General features: G+C 35.4%; 1 protein-coding gene across 2 annotated transcripts; it reads left to right on the top strand.

Moving 5' to 3' along the window:
* The first annotated feature begins 5539 nt into the window (after positions 1-5539).
* On the top strand, positions 5540-19413 carry LOC129889260 (clathrin interactor EPSIN 1-like). 2 transcript variants are annotated; one of them, XM_055964492.1, is made up of 11 exons: positions 5540-5764; positions 5890-5941; positions 6626-6705; positions 6800-6878; positions 7073-7156; positions 7305-7450; positions 7555-7776; positions 16644-16795; positions 17509-17687; positions 17774-18158; positions 18813-19413. In XM_055964492.1, the coding sequence occupies exons 1-11, from the start codon at positions 5724-5726 to the stop codon at positions 19028-19030; spliced, it is 1638 nt and encodes a 545-aa protein (XP_055820467.1). In that variant the 5' UTR covers positions 5540-5723; the 3' UTR covers positions 19031-19413. The 2 variants fall into 2 exon arrangements, with proteins under 2 accessions (XP_055820467.1, XP_055820466.1); XM_055964491.1 differs by having other exon boundaries at positions 17497-17687.
* Positions 19414-19423: the final 10 nt, after the last annotated feature.

The following is a 19423-nucleotide window of genomic DNA, read 5'->3' as shown; positions in this document are numbered from 1 at the left end:
AAGAAAGAGTACAAACTAAATAGAAATAATCAGTCAAAACGCCACTGAAATTTTAATATTTACTTTAGGGTTAAGTTCTGTATAAGAGAGTAAAATAATTTTTATAAAAACACTTGGTATTCTTCATTGTTTAAAGTGGGTCTACAATAATAGTTGGTTATTGCATCAAGGTTATGTGAACTGCTATATGCAGTTAACGTGTGACAATTAAATTGTAAGAGAAATTAAGATATCACATTCATCAGTATAATTTGAAAATATTAACAAGAAGACGTGTAATCAAACTTTTATTGAAATAACCAGATTATTTTGAGATAATTAACATGCTATAAAAAGGACAAATAATTAACAATTTTTTTAAAAAATTCTGAAGGCAGGTCATCAATGCACTCATTTAAAATTGTCATGATCCAAACTAATCCATAAACGTGACATGGCGAGTAGAATCTCGAGATACTCTAAACAAGTCACTTGACATAAGCAAAAAACTACTATGAAAGCAATATAACTGAAAGATAAGATAAGTAGAAGATAAAGTCTCGAGCATAATATCAATATAAGGATAATTTGAATACAAAAATTGACAATGCAAAAATTATACTAAGTCTGACATAAGCCTTACTATCAAGGTGTGTCATAGGACAATTCCTAGCTCACGAAATAATTTGAAAACTAAAAGAAGTCTGAAAAGACATAAAAAAAATTATAATATGTCTACGCCCTCGAACCATGAGGAAACAAAAGTAGTATAAGCTGTTACAAACTCGAACTAGCCATGGCCAGAAGAAGGAGCGTCGGAACTTATATTATGAGATAATATAGGCAAAAGTATGCATCAGTACTTTGAATGTATTGAGTATGGAGTACATGCAATAACATGACATGATATCAAAATAAATAAAAAAATATGATAATGCAATGACCAAACTAAAGCATGATGTACCTTTATAAACACGAGTTCAAAACATAGTACATGATCAATGCAATATCATGAACATCATAATCATAATATAAGTGCGAACATAGTCTTTTGTGGAAGATAACGTTAACCGACATATAACCATGTGAGTTATATCATGGAGTTCAGTGTTCTACTCTCACACCAAAAAGAGAGGGTTCTACTTGCCAAGGTAAGGACCATAACATCGCCTCAGTTAATCCACTAAGCTACCAAGGAATCAAGCCTCAGCTAACGGGTGATCCTTTCTAAGTCAAGCCTCCACTAACGTGTGGTGGCACTCTAGAACAAGGGAATTGCTTCTAAAGGTCTTAAGCCTCTACTAACGGGGTGAGCCTTCATCCCAACGTCCACTCGATACAAAGTAAACTCCCAACGAAAACATATATATAAACATATCATAGTCTTTGAAATGGTAGGAATCTAGTAATACTAAGTTCATCATAAAATACTTAAAATCATAAGAATAACTCCTTTCAATATATCATAACATACTCATAAGAGACACTTATCTAAAGCATCTAAATCATGAATCATGATAAGCTTTTCATAAAAGATCACACTTCAATCGGAAGTGGCTAAATTTGAAAATCTTTCATAATGAGACTTCAATCCGGAGCAACCTTTTTTTCATAAAAACCATATTGATACTTCATACAAAAGCATCCTTAAATCATAGTAATTTCTTTAATTCATGATACATGCTTAAAGTCTTAAAACTTAATGTCAAAATCAATGTAGTCATATAGTATGAGTTCATGTAAAAATCTTTAAAAACGTGTAATTAAGATCAATCATGCACAATAAGATCAATAGGAGTGAATAAAATAATAATTGATTGAACCCATAACGTAATCATAGAAACCCTATATTTTTGGATGAAATCATAAAGAGAACTTGATGATTCTTTGGGACTTCTGAATGAAGAGGGATCCACAAATGAAATCCCACAGATATTGATGATTACTAGCTTTGGGTTGAAAGAGGAGACTTACAGCTTGAAGAACCCTAATCCACCTTGAGAGATTCCTTAAGAAGAATATTTGAGAGTTTTTAGGGTTTTGAGTGAATGAGAGGGAATAAGAGAATTTTGAAGGGTAGAGTTAGTTAGAGTACTTAGGAATAGTCTAGAAACAACCTAATTTAGGTATTAAAAGGAGAGAAAAAGACTGAAATAACTATGAGGAATAACTGTCAGGGGAACTCTACAGACCCACCTATGATCCATAGGTCAAGATATTGAGGGTCAAAAATTCAGCCAAGTTCTATGAGCCACTCATAGGGACCTCTATACGGACAGTAGGACCCTCTCATACAACCCCAAAAATTCTAAAATTTCACCGAGCCTGGAATCCTGACTATGGACCACTTCCTAAGGGTCGTAGGTCCTCCTATGGACCGCATGTCCTCTTGTCCTATCGAAGCCCTGAACTTAACTTCTGAACCTCATCCACGACAGCCTTCTATGGACCGTAGGATTGTACGTTCCATAGATGGGCTCGTACATCATCTTCTGAGACTTGACATTTTCTCAAATTCCAGGACTCACCTATGATTGCCTTCTATGGACTGTAGGACCTTGTATGATCCGAAGATTGGTTGTACAAACTTTATACCGGCAATTATTTTTTGTATTTTTCTTTCCAACTCAACTTTTCAACTTTCGAATTGCTACAAAAATTCAGCAATAAGACACCTAAACGAAATCATATTGTTGACCTAATTAAAAAAAAGGGGCAAAAGATTTTTTTATGATAAATTGAAGTTTTGATAATTCATTCGATATTTTCTAATAATATTATTTGGACAAACATTCTATGAATTATATTTGACAGAATTATAGAAGATTGTAATATTAATATGTTGGACACAACGGATTAACAATTTAGTAGCATAGATTCTGCGAATAAATAATTTTATATACTATATATAATATTCATCCAGTAAATTTTTAAAAAGAAATAAGCAAAAGATTTATTATAATATTAATATTAACTTTGAGCATTATTAGAAATTGTTTCGAGTAACTCTTTAGTAAAAATGAAAAAATTGAAAGAGTTTTGTTGAAGTAGTACTTGTGTTTGGAAGTTTACCATATTCGAAAAATATTTACTATTTATAGCTATACAATTTTAATACATGTATAATTCACTTTTACTATATAATATAAACTTTTTACCAAAATAAGCCCAATACATTTTAAGATATGTATAATAAATCTATAGTGCATGCAAATTTACTTTTATACATAGTGTGATACATCTATATTACAAGCATATTTCGTTTTTAATACATAATGCAACTTTTTTTAACAACCAAATAAGTATAATGCATTTTTATACATTTATAATACATATATATTACATATATAATTCACTTTTAATACATATTATAATTGTTATAAATGGTAAATATTTTTTAAATATGGTATATCTAGGTAATAAATAAAAAATATATTTAAAAGTAGTAAATATTTGAAACTCAAAAAAGTAATTTTCCCTATATAAATATACTAGATACAGGAGCCTGTGCTAGCGCGGGCCCAGTCTATGTTATTTTTTGTGTCTCAATTTATGTGACACAGATAGAATTTGAAGAATTAACCAAAATTTTAATACGACTTTTTAGATATTTTAAGTTTGTTAATTATTGTGATTTATAGTACGTTTTACCTAATTTTTAAATAATATATTTTACTTCTATTGTTTCAATTTATGTGGCACTGATAGAATTTCGAGAGTCAATCAAATTTTTTATATGACTTTTAAATTTTTAAGTTGTTAATTATTGTAATTTTTAGTACTTTTTTACGTCATTTTCAAATAATATGTATATTATTTCTCTATCCCAATTTATGTGACATAGATAAAATATTGAGAGACAACCAAATTTTAAATATGTCCCATAAATATTTTAAATTGTTAATTATTATAATTTATAATACCTTTTACATAATTTTTAAATAGTATATATTACTCCCTCTATCCTAATTTAAGTGGCACTGATGGAATTTGGAGAGTCGTATACTTTTTTTTTGTCTTTTAAATATTTAATTTGTTAATTATTGTGATTTACAGTACTTTTTATGTCACTTCCAATAACAGCATAGGTAAAATTTTGAGAATCAGTAAAAAATTTATATGTTTTAAAAATATTTTAAGTTATTAATCATTATAAGTATAATACTTTTTTACGTAATTTTTAAATATATAATGAAAAAAAGTGAACAAATCAAAAGAGAAATATAGAAAATGACCAAATTGCACCTTATTAATGAAGCATGCATGTTGACGCGAAGCTCGTCAACTGCGGCTTTGCACCTTATTAATGAAGCAGGCATGTTGACGCGAAGCTCTTCAACTGCGGCTTATTAATAAGGACGATAAGGAGAGTAAGAGCTATTTATCAAAAAAGATAAAAATAAATTTACTGCATAAATCGTTCGACTAGTAATAACTTACCTAATTGTAATCTAATATATTACCTAATTGTAAAGTATAGATAGTGGCGAGAAGAAAGGACCAGAAATTGAAAAAATTATAACGTAAAATTTGTTCTGGAACTATAAGAAATAAATAAATTTGTTTTTGAATTATGCAAAAAAATTAAATTTATTCTCCGTTTAAAATCATTTAAAAATAAGCATAAATTTATTCTTTTTGCATAGTTTAAAGACAAATGTGATCCCAATTAATAACGACGAGGATATATTTTACCCCATTTATCAGAGGTTGTTTGGTAGTCGGTTAGAGTTAGATATGTATTAGTAATATATGGATTAGTTATGAGTCTTATGTATTATTTATGTAGGAATTAATTGTACATGTAGTAGTTATTTCACCTTCTATTCTGTAAAATATAATATATAAATTTTCTCGCGACTTATTCATGTATTAGTTTTGCGTGTTTCTAAATTGTCAATCAAACGTTTTATGCATGAATAACTTATTTTATATTTACCTACCAAACATCATATAAGTTATACGAAAAATAATACATAAAGAACTTGTTTCTTATCCTACTATCAAACTACCCATAGGGCTTATTTGATTACTGATTAAGAGTTATATAGGTATTAGTTATGTAGAAGATTTAGTTATTTAGAAATTACAATACATAAATTATTGTTGGTTGAATATTTAATTTGTTGTAAATTAATATACATTATTTACAAACAAATTAGACTAACTTGATCGATTTTTTATCAGTGTACAATAATATTAAAAAATGTGTAACTAATACTTGTATATAGTACAATTTAAACTAATCAGTGACTCGATTAGTTGTAGGTGGAAAAACTTCCAACTCTTCTTTAAAAAATAATTACAAAAAAGTAAATAGTATAATTTTTTTTAAAATACACATAATAAAAAAAGATTTTAAAAGTAAATTGATAGGGCTAAATATATAATTTTATTATTTTAATTCATACATAATTAATATCCGCATAACTTATTTCTCCTTCTATTTACATAAAATTATACATACATTTTGTGGAATTATTAAAACACAACTAAACCCCGTATAAAATTATAATTGGAAACATACCAAATGACCGTGTGTAATAACGGGGCAAATTTGACCATTTTAAAAAAAACTGTGTTGCTATTTCTCTTTTTCTTGGCAAAACAACAGAGTTGAGAGAGATCTCATCGGCTTTATACTTTTTGGAGGGATCTCATCTTTTTTCCTTTCAGTTTCAGATCCCTATATTATTTTTTTTCCAGAATTTTGAATCAGGTTTGTTTATTGGGCAGATCCAGCCATGGATTTCATGAAGGTCTTCGATCAAACTGTCCGCGAAATGTAAGCCTTTTCTTTTGCCAAGTTATCATCTTTTGCTTAATGCTGTAAATTAGTGGTATCCTCTTTAATTTTTTGAAATCAATATTAGCTTTAATTTAACTGTTTTATGTGTTAATTTTTACCAGAAAGAGGGAGGTGAATTTGAAAGTATTGAAGGTCCCTGAGATCGAGCAGAAGGTAAACAAAAAATTCAGTTTTTCTTAGTAATTTGGTTGGTATTAGCTCATTGTGATTATTCAGTGTAGATAAATGACTGATTAATTAAGTTAAAGAACTAATTGCTCAAGCTAAGGACTGTTAAATGATATCTTACTAAATTCTGATTGTATTGAGTACACTAGATTTTCTGAAGTAAAATTTGTGTTTTCCTAGTTGTTGAGTAGAAAATGTAGAGAATAGTACTACAGGGTCAAACCACAGAGAGAACCTAAGAACATGTAGAGAACCCTAAGGAGTTGAACCATAGAAATGAGATACAAGGCTATCAGCATCTTATTTGGCCCGGTCTCTGATCTCTGTATTTGCGGCTCAGAATTCTATCTGCTGTTTGCTAATGTTCTTAACCACTTACATAATTGATCATGTGTTGGAACCCTAAAAATGAAGTTTAGTGGGCTAAATGTCATCATGAAAGCATCATCATGGTTGTGCTCTTTGCCATGCGTTTTAACTTTGCATAGCTAGGGATTACTTTTTGGTCTAGGCATATGCTGGTGAGTATCCTTAAGCTAGGCTTTCTTATATGAAAGGAGGGGCATAGAAAGTAGATTGGATGTTTAGGACTTACTACTTAGGACTCTCTTCTATTCAGTTTCTTTCATTGGTTTGAAGGATGATTTGATTATTTCAACATGGTACTAGGTATTGGATGCTACTGACGATGAGCCCTGGGGCCCTCATGGTACTACTTTGGCTGAGATAGCACAGGCCACAAAAAAATTGTATGACTTGGCCATTATAATTTCTTGATTAATTTGAGTAATTTTTTTTTTGCGTCTTTTCTTCAGCTGGTTGATCTATTGAGGTATTTTGCAGCTCCGAGTGTCAGATGGTCATGAATGTGCTCTGGACAAGATTGACTGAAACTGGAAAGAACTGGCGTAATGTCTATAAGGTAGAGCTGTACTTTTTATGGCATCAACTTTCGTAGCTAAGAGAGTTGAAAGTTTAGCACTTCAAACAAAATAAAAAGATTGCAAAGAGTTAAGCTTCCAATGGTCAACTTTGTTGTCTCTTTCGAGTTGCTGTTCTTACAACTTTTCAAACAATCTCTTAATTAAATAGTTATGGAATTAATTTTTGTACCAGTCGTTGGCTGTTATAGAGTACTTGGTGGCGCACGGAGCTGAACGTGCAATTGATGACATCATAGAACATACCTATCAGATCTCTGTACGTAAAATTCATGTTATTTTCTCTTCATTTTTTCATTTGCCATCACCAATACATAGAGCTTTTTCCCAGTTTTACGAAACAAGTATGGTCGTTTACCTTCTCCCTTTACATCTTATGTATTTATTGTTTCAATTTTTTTCTCAAGTCTCTCACAACTTTCGAGCATGTTGAGCCAAATGGTAAGGATATGGGAATTAATGTGAGGAAGAAGGCGGAAAATGTTGTGGCACTATTAAATAACAAAGAGAAGATACAAGAGGTTAGGAGTAAAGCTACTGCAAATCGTGAGAAGTAAGTATATTATTTCAGGTCTGACTTCAATTTCAATTACTCAAGAGTTCTTGAAAACTGTAGTTTCATAATACACGCTGATGGTATCATATGCCACATTTTAGGTATGTTGGACTATCATCTTCCGGAGTGACATATAAGGCAAGCTCTGCCTCTTTTAGTAGCAGCAGAAGCGGCTTTCAGAGTAGTGAACGATATGGAGGTTTTGGAAATAAAAGCGACGGTGATTCATTTAAGGATAGTTATAATGAAAAGGATCGATATGATGACGATAAGGTTGATCAAAGTACTTATAAGTCAAAGAAGGGATCTTCTCGTTATGGCAGGTCTGTGCACCTGGCTACATCAACTTATTTATTTGATCATTTAATTTTCTGAAATATAGCTGACTTCCTTTATTCTGCACTGCCTTTATATGGTAGCTGATTAACCATGAGTTTTTTGCATGAAAAAGACTCACATTTGGGATTACACTAGGCATGTTGTTGTTGTTTTTGTAGACTCACATTTAGGGTTTGTGGGTCTAGGACGGTTCATGCTTTCACGTAATTGCTGAACCTGTTATCTGGTGATGCATAACCATTTAACTTGCTCTTTCAAAGCTGATTGCAGAAGAATGTAACATATATACCAGAAAAATGGCAAAAAATTACATTGCTGGTGGTGCATTAAACTGAGGATATGTGTTATTATGTTCTCAGAGGTTCATGTTGCTAGCAAAAACTTCTGCTCTATGTAGTTTCTACTTCTTCTAGAGAAAGAAAGTTCTCTATGTTATCACTTCTCTATATTTGTCTTGGAAGGACCCATGTCAAACAAGCGTGAAGGGTGCTGTACTTTTTGGGGGGATCAGGGAGGGAGTTAGGGTGGCGTGGGGTGGGGGGAATAAGGACGAGTGTTGCTTATAGATCCTTTAGACAACACTAAGAAGTTATAGACGTATCTTACGGATCCTTTTAGCTACATTGAAAAATTAGAGATGGAGTATGGTGGAATTATCTGTAATGGATATTCACACATGAGTTACTGCTAAAAGAAGATTAAATATTTCTATATGAGTCCACATAATGACGGCTCTTTGCACATTGATGTTCTTTTGTGTTTTGGTTAACATTTGCTCCATCTTCAGGAATTTGATTTTGATTGATGAGAGAACTACTTGCTCCTGTGGACCTCATTTATTTCTGGAAATGAAGATGTGTTGGCAAAAGTTAATGTTTAGGCCTAAAATTGTCTAGAATTAATATCAATTATTTGTGTAATTTGCTAAGCTCTGCCATCTTAAGGATTTGTTTGATAGCATAGAACTTTTCTTGTCTATTATCTGCATTCTTATTTGTTGGTGAGACAAATAGCAGGATTATGTGTTTGTTGTCTGTGGTGTGTGAAGGGTGATGTAGAATGAACAGTGTGTGCAGTGATGTAGTGATCTTGTAATATTAGAGAGAGTAGGTAGACAAGATTAGGAGGAACTTTTTGTGGGAAGGTAATAAGTATATGTGGAGGGCCTTCCACTTGGTAAAGTGGGACAGAGTTTTGAAGGATAAAAGAAGGGGTGGTCTAGGCATCAGAGAGTTGAAAACACACAACAATAGCCTACTAATGAAATGGTTGTGGAGATATGGTAAAGAAGTTGAAAGCTTGTGGAGAAGGATTGACTAAGACAAATATGTGAAAGTGAAACAAAGTCTTTGGTACACGGGTGCAGTTAATACTTCACATGGAGTAGGCCTTCGGGAACATATTTGCAGCTTGCGACAATCTTTGGAAATCAACATAAGGATTAAAGTGGGGAATGGTGGACATGCAAGGTTTTGGAAAGATGCTTGGAGAGGTCACAGACCACTGAAAAAAATATATCAGGACTTAAATGGATTTACCACTAACTCAGATATAGCTTGGTCTTGGACTGTTGGAATTGTAGCAGCTTGTTCATTAGCTTTAGAAGGAATTGCTCTGATTGGGGTATACATAGAGTGGCTCTTTTGTTGGAAGATCTGGACAAAGTGGCTTTAAATGTCATGGCACCTTACAGTTCTCTCTGACTAGGCAAAATAATGGAATTAGCTCAGTTAATTCATGTTACAAAACAATTAGTTGTGATGGGGGCAGCCCTTTTAGTTGACCATGGTAGCACTTGTTGAATTCCACGGTTCCTTACAGGTTTGTTGCTTAATGGGTTCAGTTAATCACGATGCGTTCCTGACTGAAATCAATCTACAGAAAAGAGGTTGTCATTATTAACTTATTCAGGATACCATTCACCATGCCTCATTCAGTGAGGGAGCTACTGACCAGCTAGAGTTCTGAAGGAACTAGGAAGCCTGGTAGGAAGATCTGTAAAACAATATCAGCTTGCATTTGCTGGGTGTTGTGGAAAGAAAGAAATGCAAGATGTTTTGAAGGGAAAACTAATAACGTGCATAAGATTAAGTATAGATGTTTATTGCTTTTGGCTTTTTGGTGTAATCTACAACATGTTAAAGATGAAATTAGCATGGTTGATTCATAGACTTGCTACAAGGATAGGAACTTGTATAGAAGGAATGCTTTCTTTTTGTTTTATGTAGGAGGATTCTTAACTTTGCAAATTGTACTAGCACTTTTTTTGAAACTGGTTAGGTTATGTTCTTCAGTATTAAGGGTATGCTGGCCACCTCCAAAAATTACAGATTTCCTGTTAGATCTATAATTTGATCAATATCCTCTATCCTCTATACGAAGGGGAGCCTTGGAGTAACTGGTAAAGTTGCTGCCATGTGACCAGGAGGTCACGGGTTCAAGCCTTGGAAACAGCCTCTGGCAGAAATGCAAGGTAAGGCTGCGTACAACAGACCCTTGTGGTCGGGCCCTTCCCCGGACCCTGCGCATAGCGGGAGCTTAAGTGCACCGGGCTGCCCTTTTTTTTTTTTTTATCCTCTATCCTCTATACATAACTGTTTACACCAAAAAAGTAGAGATAGAAGACAATTCCATTTAACTTTGTGAATGGAATTTCTACCTCCTCATCTGCGTACACTCTACCCTTCCCTGACCCTGGGTATGTTGTTGTTGTTGAATGGAATTGGACCTATCTTCAAAACATATACATGATAGAATTAGTTTCCACCATCTCTTCTGTTGCTTCCCCCATTTAATCCGCAGCTAAGGAGATCTGATGTGTGCTCAGGCATTTTCCAACTGGTTCCAGTAATGTTGCTCTTACCATAGTTGAGTACTGACCTTGCAGTACAAAAAAAGATATTTGTTAGTTTCCCCTGTCACATTATATAGAGAATACCTAGGTACTAGTTGCCTTTCTTTCCTCTGTAACACTTCCTGAGTTAGGAAAGGTTTTTTTTATAACCAACCAAGTGAAGCATTTGACGTTGGTAGGAATATTGCTTTTCCAGAGATTGTTCCAATGGTACCGGGATCTTCCAGCTGTCTCTCTTGTAGGCACTGTTAACAAAGAATACTCCATTCTTGTTATGCTTCTACAGGACTCTGTCTGCCTCTTCATTGCTGATGAAGACTTGGCATATCTTCCTCAGCAGTAGGGCCACTCTCTCTATCTCCTGGTCATTATAATATCTCCTAAAGGATATATCCCACACATATGTACCCCAACAATCATAGACTGTCACCTCATGATTCTCATAAATTAGGAACGAATCCGGGAAGACCTCCTTAAGAGGACTATGATCAATCGACCTATCCTTCCAGAATCTGGGTCTATATGCAAAACATATGTTATATTTATTTTGTTTAGCACACATATTAAGATTAGGAACGATGTTATTCGGGAGAAGGTGAGAGTGGCCTTTATGGCAGACAAGATGAGAGAAGCGAGACTGAGATGGTTTGTACATGTGCAGAGGAGGTGTGTCGACACCCCAGTTAGGAGGTGCTAGCGGTTGGATTTGGGGGTTATATGGAGGGGTAGGGGTAGACTGAAAAAGTATTGGGGAGAGATGATTAGACAGGATTTGGCCCAACTTTATATCACCGAGGACATGACCTTAGATAGAAAGGAGTAGATGTCGCTTATTAGGGTAGAAGGCTAGCAGGGGTAGAATGTTTTGCCCTGTGACGGTTTAGGGTTAGTCTTATGTCTAGGAGTGTCAGTATAATTGTGTTGTTATTGCCCTTTGATTATCACTTTATTTTTCTATTGGTATTGTTCTCGTCTTGTAGAATTTGCATGATATGATTTGTATATAAACTGTTGCTCTCTCTTTTTTGGGACTGATACTTTTGAGCCGAGGGTCTTTTGGAAAAAACAATCTCTCTATCTCCATGAAGTAGTGGTAAGGTCTACACACACTCTACCCTCCCCAGACCCCACTTGTGTGACTTCACTGGGTATGTTGTTGTTGTTTCGTTTTGGAGTGTGGTCCTAGCACCATTTCCTACCTTGAGACATACATTAGCTTCTAGTGATAACCATAAATTCCTAATGGTTCTTCACACCCCCATACCACAAGTATCAATGACATTTTCTGTGCACCAGGGACTAAGCTCACCATACTTTGCCATCATGACTTCCTTCCTCAATGTCCTATCCTCAGCAATGTCCTTTTGAAGCCATCATCAATAGGCTTTTATTCTGCAGACTTATATTTGTAATTCCCAAACCTCTTCTTTTTTGCTAAGCAACATTTTTTTCCAGTTAACCAGGCAATACCCCTTTCCTTCCCTATTTCGTTGCCACAAGAACTTTCTCCTAAGCGTATCAAGCTTTTTCACCACTTTTGTTGGGATTGGAAATAGAGACATCACATAGGTAGGCAGTGCGTCAAACAGAGTTAATCAGAATCAATCTCCCTCCTGGTGACAAATACTGGCCTTCCACTTAGCTAGCTTCCTCTCAGGTGCCTTATGTTTATAGCCCAAAGGCATTCCAAGATAAGTAGTAGGTAAATGTTGTATTCTGCACCCCAAGATGTTAGCCAACTCTTGAATCTGAGGAACCTCCTTGATTTGGAAAAGGCTACTCTTTTCCCAGTTCCCTCTCAAACCTTAGACTGTTTCAAAGAGAACCAAAATTAATTTGATGTACATGATCTGCTCAACTGCAGGTTCACAGAAGATGATGGTATAGTAGATGTCATATCTCCTTGTCCTCCCCCACTCTATTCCTGACCTGAAAGCCACTAATCCACCTCTTTTGACTTCCAATCCTCTTCATGCTATCAAACCCCTCCATGGCCAGAATGAAAGAAAAGGGAGAGAGGATCACCTTATCTCACCCTCTTTCTGATGCAAAAAAATCCACAGGTTCTTTATTCACCTGAACAGAGAACCTGACTGTTTGGATGCAGAATTCAATCCATTTTACCCATCTACTCCCAAACCCCATCTATCTAAGGCTATTCAATAAATAAGTCCAGTTCACATGATCATAGGCTTTTTGGATGACCAACTTACACAATATACCAGGGGATCCACCTCTCATTCTTGAATATATGCACTCACTGGCTATGAGCGCTGCATCCATGATCTGCTTCCCTTTTATGAAGGCTATCTGATGCTTGTTAACCAGCTTGTCCACCATTGTTGTAAGTCTCTCAGCTAGGATTTTGGATCTAGGCTCTCCATCCTTGAAATTTACATCAAAGAACAAATTCCTTGCCTCCTTTGGCACTGTGCTACTAGGATTTGGAGTCTTGATAGTTTCCCCCGGTCCCCTTTCCTTCTCTCTCCTTTGGTCTAATTTCATCAACAGGGCAAAAGCTTCTTTTCTGAACCCTGAACCCTGTACTAGCACTGACTTAGTGTTATTCTGTTTTTTTCTATCAATATAATCACTACTTACCTGTTCAAAAAATGATTAGAGAGAGTAGAGTGACAGGAGTCTATTGTCCATATAATGAGAAAGCTGAGTTGAAGTAGAAAGAAAGTTACGAAGAGAAAGTTGCAAAAGCCACAAGAGAAAGGTAACATCAGATATTGACACGTAAATAGAGTAGAGAAAAGAAAGAAGAATAAAGAGAGGAAGTGTAGAAAAGTTCTTTTAATAATTTCTTTGATTTGAAAAAAATAAATTTTCTCTATTTTATCATTTTCCTTTTTAAAAAAAATACTGGTCACATGTATTTGCATTTATTAAAGGTAAAATGGTCAAAAATACCCCTCTACTTTTGTCTATTAGCTAGTTATACTATAGAGCCAAATATAGGAATGGCAATAGGGCGGGGCGGGGCTGCAATTCGCCCGTTAACATTTTGACCTGCCCCATTTAGCATTTTTACAAAATTTTAACCCGTTCCGCCCTGCCCTGCCCTTCCCTTCCCTGTTTATGTTTTTTTTTTGTTGAAAAATTATCTTTATGCTTAGTTTTGAACTTAGTAGCATAAGATAATTTATAATATTTTCAATTCAAAAATTTGCAAGGAGAAGATTAAAAGTATGACAAAAGATGGACTGTGAATAAGATAACTTTCAGTTATTATTTTCATTTCAAAAATTTGCACGGAGAAGATAAAAAATATGACAAAAGATGGACTGTGATAAGATAACTTTCTTTAATTCACATAATATTACTGCACTTAGCCCATATAAAAAAGGAAAAATAAATGGTCCTTCAATAAAAGTAAATATATACTTGAGATTGTGAATATAATTTTTTTTATTTACTTGAGTATTATTTAACAAAACATTTAAAATATGGGTGTGTTCCTTATGTCTCCAGGAGTCAGTAATAAGATACTGAGTCTTGAAGAGGAGAAGACGTCGTTGTACACTAAGCGTGTCAATTTCACCTTTGCCAAATGAAAGTCTTGCCTTATCACCTGTCTTGCTCTATTTAAAATTTTGCAAAATATATTTTGACCCCCCCCTCCCCGCCTTGCTCTGCCCCATTTAATTACTCACCTGCCCTAGCCCGTTAAGCTCCCGCCCTACCCTGCCCCATTGCCACCCCTAGCCAAATATGCCCCTGCCGCCATTATCAAAGTATGCAACAATGCCCCTATTTTGGATGGAATCCTCCAAATTAAACAAAAACACCCGATTACCCCTAAATAACCCGACCCGACCCAAATCACTAAAATGAACAACCCATATCAAATTAAACCCAATTTTTAACAAATAGGTTCCATGATTCCAATAAGCACACAGCACAACCCCAGAGGCCTTTTACCTTCCCAATTTCTTGTCTCTTCTTAATTGTTAACTAACAGTACTCCTGCTCAATACTTTTCTGACCCATCAAACAAGAACCCGTGTAGAATTCCTGGAATCTCATATACAAAGACCAAAAAACAAATAATCTTGCTTGAAAGCAACCTCATGATCTTAAAGTGATAGCCTACTTTCTAAAAACAGTACAATGGTCTAAGAGATTATGCCACAAATCAAAGTCAGAGAATCTTTGGTTAATAAAGCTAAGTGCAGTCTAAATTTTTACTAGCTGAATCTTGCGCACAAGCTTACAGTTTCCTCTTTTCTCTACATTCTTGATCAATTCTTTGAACATTCCAAGAAACACAAGGTGGTGCAGAAAGAGCACAAATAATAAATAACTTGGCAAGAAATAAACATAGAATAAAGAAGGCTTAACTGTCACTCTTTGACTTTCTCACACTTCCTGCAAATTCCAAATCCCACCGCCGGCAACACCAGAATACCCACCACCCAACTCCACAAAACCCACCACAAACACCACCGGTGCGACATCCAATTCCAAGAAGCTTGAGCACAACCCAATTCTATTGATTTCTTCCAGACGAGATGCATGTAAAAATTGAAGAGAAAAATGGATTGGGGTGTTTATAATTTAATTTGATATGGGTTATTTAGTTTAGTGGACATCCACAAGGGGAGTGCGTTATTTAGGCAAATCGGATATTTTGATTGATTTGGGGGATTCCATCCAAAATAAGGGCATTTTTGCATGGGCATATTTGGTCCTATAGTATACTAGGGACAAACTTAGCTAATAGAAGAAAGTAGAGGAGTATTTTTTCACCTTTTTCCCTATATTAAATTTGTACCATAACAGCTATCTATAATTACAAAACCCAACCATGCATAGGACTACTGCTTCAAGTAACCTATCATATCAACTAGTGATTTAGTCTTCACTACACAATTTTCTTTACACCAGAAATGAAACAAAAGAATGCAATTCATCTCGACTTTCTGCATAGAATTACATTTTTCTTCAAAAACTCTATAATTCCTCTCCTTCCAAATTATCCACCAAATACAAGCTGGGATCATTTTCCACTTCTTTTGCCTCACTGCACCACCATTATAGTTTCAGCACTTCAATAAATCACAGCTGGTTGCTGGCATAGACCATCTTATTCCTACCATGTCCAAAAAGAGTCGCCACAGTTGTCCAGTGATAGGGCAGTGTAGAAACAGATGGCTATTGCTTTCTCTGGCTGCACCACACTGACAACATCTAGAGCATAGATGCCATCCCCTTCTTCTTAAGTTTTCCTGAGTGAGGCATGCTTCTCTTGCTACAAGCCAAGAAAAACATAAAACTTATTAGGGACCTTACTCTTCCAGATGAACTTCCATGGCCACTGGTCAGATTGTGATATTTTCCTAATCTGGCAGTTGTAGGCATATTTGACAGTGTAAACTCCGTCACTGCCAGATTTCTAGCACAAAGTATTATCAGATTCTTTGAGACCTTGGAATGATTCCAAAATCTTGAACAGATCCACAACTCTTTCCAATTCCCAATCATGTAATAATCTTCTAAAAGTGATTTTCCATCCTTTTACTTCTTTAGTTGATTGAAGGTCTGCATCTGGTAGAGTAGCAATGTTGTAGAAATCAGGGAATAAGTCTTTCACAGAACCATGCCCAAGCCAGTTTTCATGTCAGAGGAGAATTTTCCTCCCATTACCTACTTTAAAGCTGATATTTCTAGCAAGAGGTGACCACAATGATCTAATAGCTTTCCAAACTCCAACTCCAAAAGGGCAATTCATATTCTTTTGAGTAGGTTGCTCCATGGTCTACACCATGCTTGCTTTTGGCTCTCAAATTTGTGCTTTCTGTCCCTCATATTTTAAGCTGCAATACAGAGCTTGTTTGAACTTTAGTTCCCTCTTAATTTATATCATAGAAAAAATTATCACCTCATTGACTTAATTTCAAAACTTCAAATAAGCTATTTTTTCATGAATGAGTAGATTTCTTGTATGTTTTAACATGTGGCTCTTTTTGCTTAACTTGATGACATCTGCAGCAAAGTTCAAGATACTGTTTCTGCTAGTGGATCAAAGACGATTAAGAAGGTTGGTGAGCCTGAAAAAACTTCTATACGAAGCTCAACTGTACCATCAACCAATTACGAGGAAGATTTTGACGATTTTGATCCTCGGGGTACTTCGAGTTCTAGTAAGTATCTCTTGAGGTTTCAAAGAGATTCAATTGGTAGTCTTCTGTTTTGTGTTTTATAGGAGGGCCCCTCCTTGTGCAAAGTTCCCTTTAACATGTATGTACAAAAGATTATCTGTAAGTTCACAGATTCAAAGGTATGGGCCAAATAACTTCTTTAACTTTGTCCATGCATGGGCGTGGGAGTGCCAACAAATTACGCTATTGAAGGGGTTGTAGTAGAAGTCGTGTGGGTGTGCCAACAAATTATGCTATGGGTGTGTGTTCTTTTTGAATTAGGTAAAAATTTGTAAGTGCTTTTGGTTGGCCAAATGCTAAAAGTCAAACAAGTTGTGTTAACTAGCTGTCCTATTATACTAGTTACAGCGATGAAGGAATTAGAGCATATTAATATACTAGTCGCAGAAAACAACAAACTATTATTCAATTTCTAAGACATTTATTTGGTATAGGAGACATCTATTTTTACATTAGATCATTGTTTAGAAATGTAGGCCTTTTGGATGCTTCAAAAGTAAAATTTGTGTCATAAATTTCTTGGATGGGGGATGGGAGAGGGGTAATAAATGCACATTGAATGGGAGCACATATGTGTGGTGGAAAGGAAACCATTGATGTCCTAATCCAATGTAGAATGCAACTTACAGCTTGATTTCTATTTTTTGTTTCGAAATTTACCAAGTTATTTGGTTGTCGAGCAGAGCCTTCTGCAGGAAGTTCTAACCAAGTAGATCTATTTGGGCAAGATTTGCTCGGTGACCTCTTGGATGCACCAGCACCTGCTCCAACTGCTAAGTCTACAGTGAACAGTGATACATCGGAGGTCGATTTATTTGCTGATGCCACCTTTGTATCAGCAAAACCACAAACGGGTGTAACTTCCCAAACTCCAGTAAGAATCCATCCATCACCCTGTTAAAAATCTTACTCTGAATATTGGTTGGTTAGTTATAAAGTAGCCATTTCTATTTTCTGCAGATGGGTGTGGATCTATTTGCCTCCCAGCCTACCCCTTCAGCTGCAGCTTCAACAATAGATTTCTTCGCTGCACCGGATCCTGTTATACCGTCTGATAACAAATCCTCAAAATCAGACCAAATGAATATCGACATTGTTGATCCATTTGCTTCAGTTCCACTAAATACTTTTGATAACTCTGACCCTTTTGGTTCATTTGTTTCTCATAAACCTGTACCTATGCCCGATGAAAATGCTAGCAATGGTGGGAATCATGACTCTCGTGACAAAGTAAGCAAATCGTCTGTTGAAGCTAAAACACCACCAAAGGACACATTTCAAGTCAGGTCTGGAATATGGGCTGATTCATTGAGCCGTGGGCTGATTGATCTGAATATAAGTGCACGTAAGTTCTGAGTGCTGGGTAACATCACTTACATTTCTGTTTAGTGTTGATTATCATGTGTGCTGTTGCTATTCATATTTAGTGATGTGTGTTGTTTTTCCATCAGACATTGATTCTGGAGGTGTTATGCATTAATTTGAATCAGTCTTATATTTACTGGATTTCTGAAAACTACCCTTAGAAAACTGCATCTTGGTTTGCCCAATTGATTTCAACATTCATGTCATAAATGAGTTGGGGTTGGATGATCTTGGTGCAACTTTCAGTGTCCTGGTGGATGAAGTCAGATTAGCAACTTTTTTTTTGAGTCATTAATTGGATACCCGACAATGTCGATTACAAGGTCAGCACAATAGCAATGCTGACCAGTTGTTGTCTTGTTTCCTAACGCTCTTGTCGCCCAAAAGATGGTTGGAGTGGTCCCTGCTGAGCACAGATCCTTATCAGCTACATGCATTTTAGCTGATTGTGCTCATAATATTTGATGGTTTGACCACACCAGTGCGCATGTTGGAATGATTTAACATTTTGAACGAAAAAAACTACTCATAAGTGGTATACTGAAGCTTTATCTTTTGGTTGATCTTACTTTTCTAGTTACCTGATGGTATAACTACCTTTTTAACTTACTCTGTTTTCCCCCTAAACTTGCAGCCAAAAAGGTCAACCTCACAGATGTTGGCATAGTGGGAGGATTGACTGACGGATCAGATGAGAGAGAAAAAGGGCCATCTTCTTTTTACACTAGCAGAGCAATGGGTCAAGAAATCGGGCATGGCAAATCTAGTTTTCCATCTACAGCAACAGCTGGAGATGACATATTTTCAACTCTTAACACACAAAACTATCAGTTTGGCAGCTTTCAGAAGTGAATAATTGCTTTCTCGCCCTGGCAAAACATATTTGGTCACTCAGTTCGACTCAAGATATTCATTTGTGAGCTTTGACGATTGGAGATGCTATTGGTGATTGTGTAAATTAGGAAAGTGACCAATTATTGGGTAACCAGCAACTATTTGAAGTACCATGCAGCTTCTTCTATGCCAATAGTCTCGTCTTGGTGTTTTTTTCCCCCTACTCTGAGGGGCTTGTATCCAACTTTTCAAATCATATGTTAAAGCTTGTCATATAACATCAATAATCAGCACTAAAACTCTACATGTGACTGCACACTAGTTGAACCTGTGAGAGAGTGAGTCATGGCACTTTTGTTGATTTTCATGAGCGCAAATCTTCATTTAACTGCCTTCATTAAGTTTTGAGAA

This window comes from Solanum dulcamara, chromosome 5 (assembly GCF_947179165.1).
Source record: "Solanum dulcamara chromosome 5, daSolDulc1.2, whole genome shotgun sequence".
In the NCBI taxonomy this organism is placed as follows: Eukaryota; Viridiplantae; Streptophyta; class Magnoliopsida; order Solanales; family Solanaceae; genus Solanum; species Solanum dulcamara.
The sequence above is the reverse complement of the archived record's forward strand: the minus strand, read 5'-3'. Positions and strand labels throughout refer to the sequence as shown.

Excerpts from the sequence above, each read along its gene's own strand:
- LOC129889260 (XM_055964491.1), top strand. The coding sequence starts at position 5,724 with ATGGATTTCATGAAGGTCTTCGATCAAACTGTCCGCGAAAT. Across the intron at positions 6,706-6,799 it reads GCACAGGCCACAAAAAAATT|CTCCGAGTGTCAGATGGTCA; the intron begins GTATGACTTGGC and ends GGTATTTTGCAG. Across the intron at positions 7,451-7,554 it reads GCTACTGCAAATCGTGAGAA|GTATGTTGGACTATCATCTT; the intron begins GTAAGTATATTA and ends GCCACATTTTAG.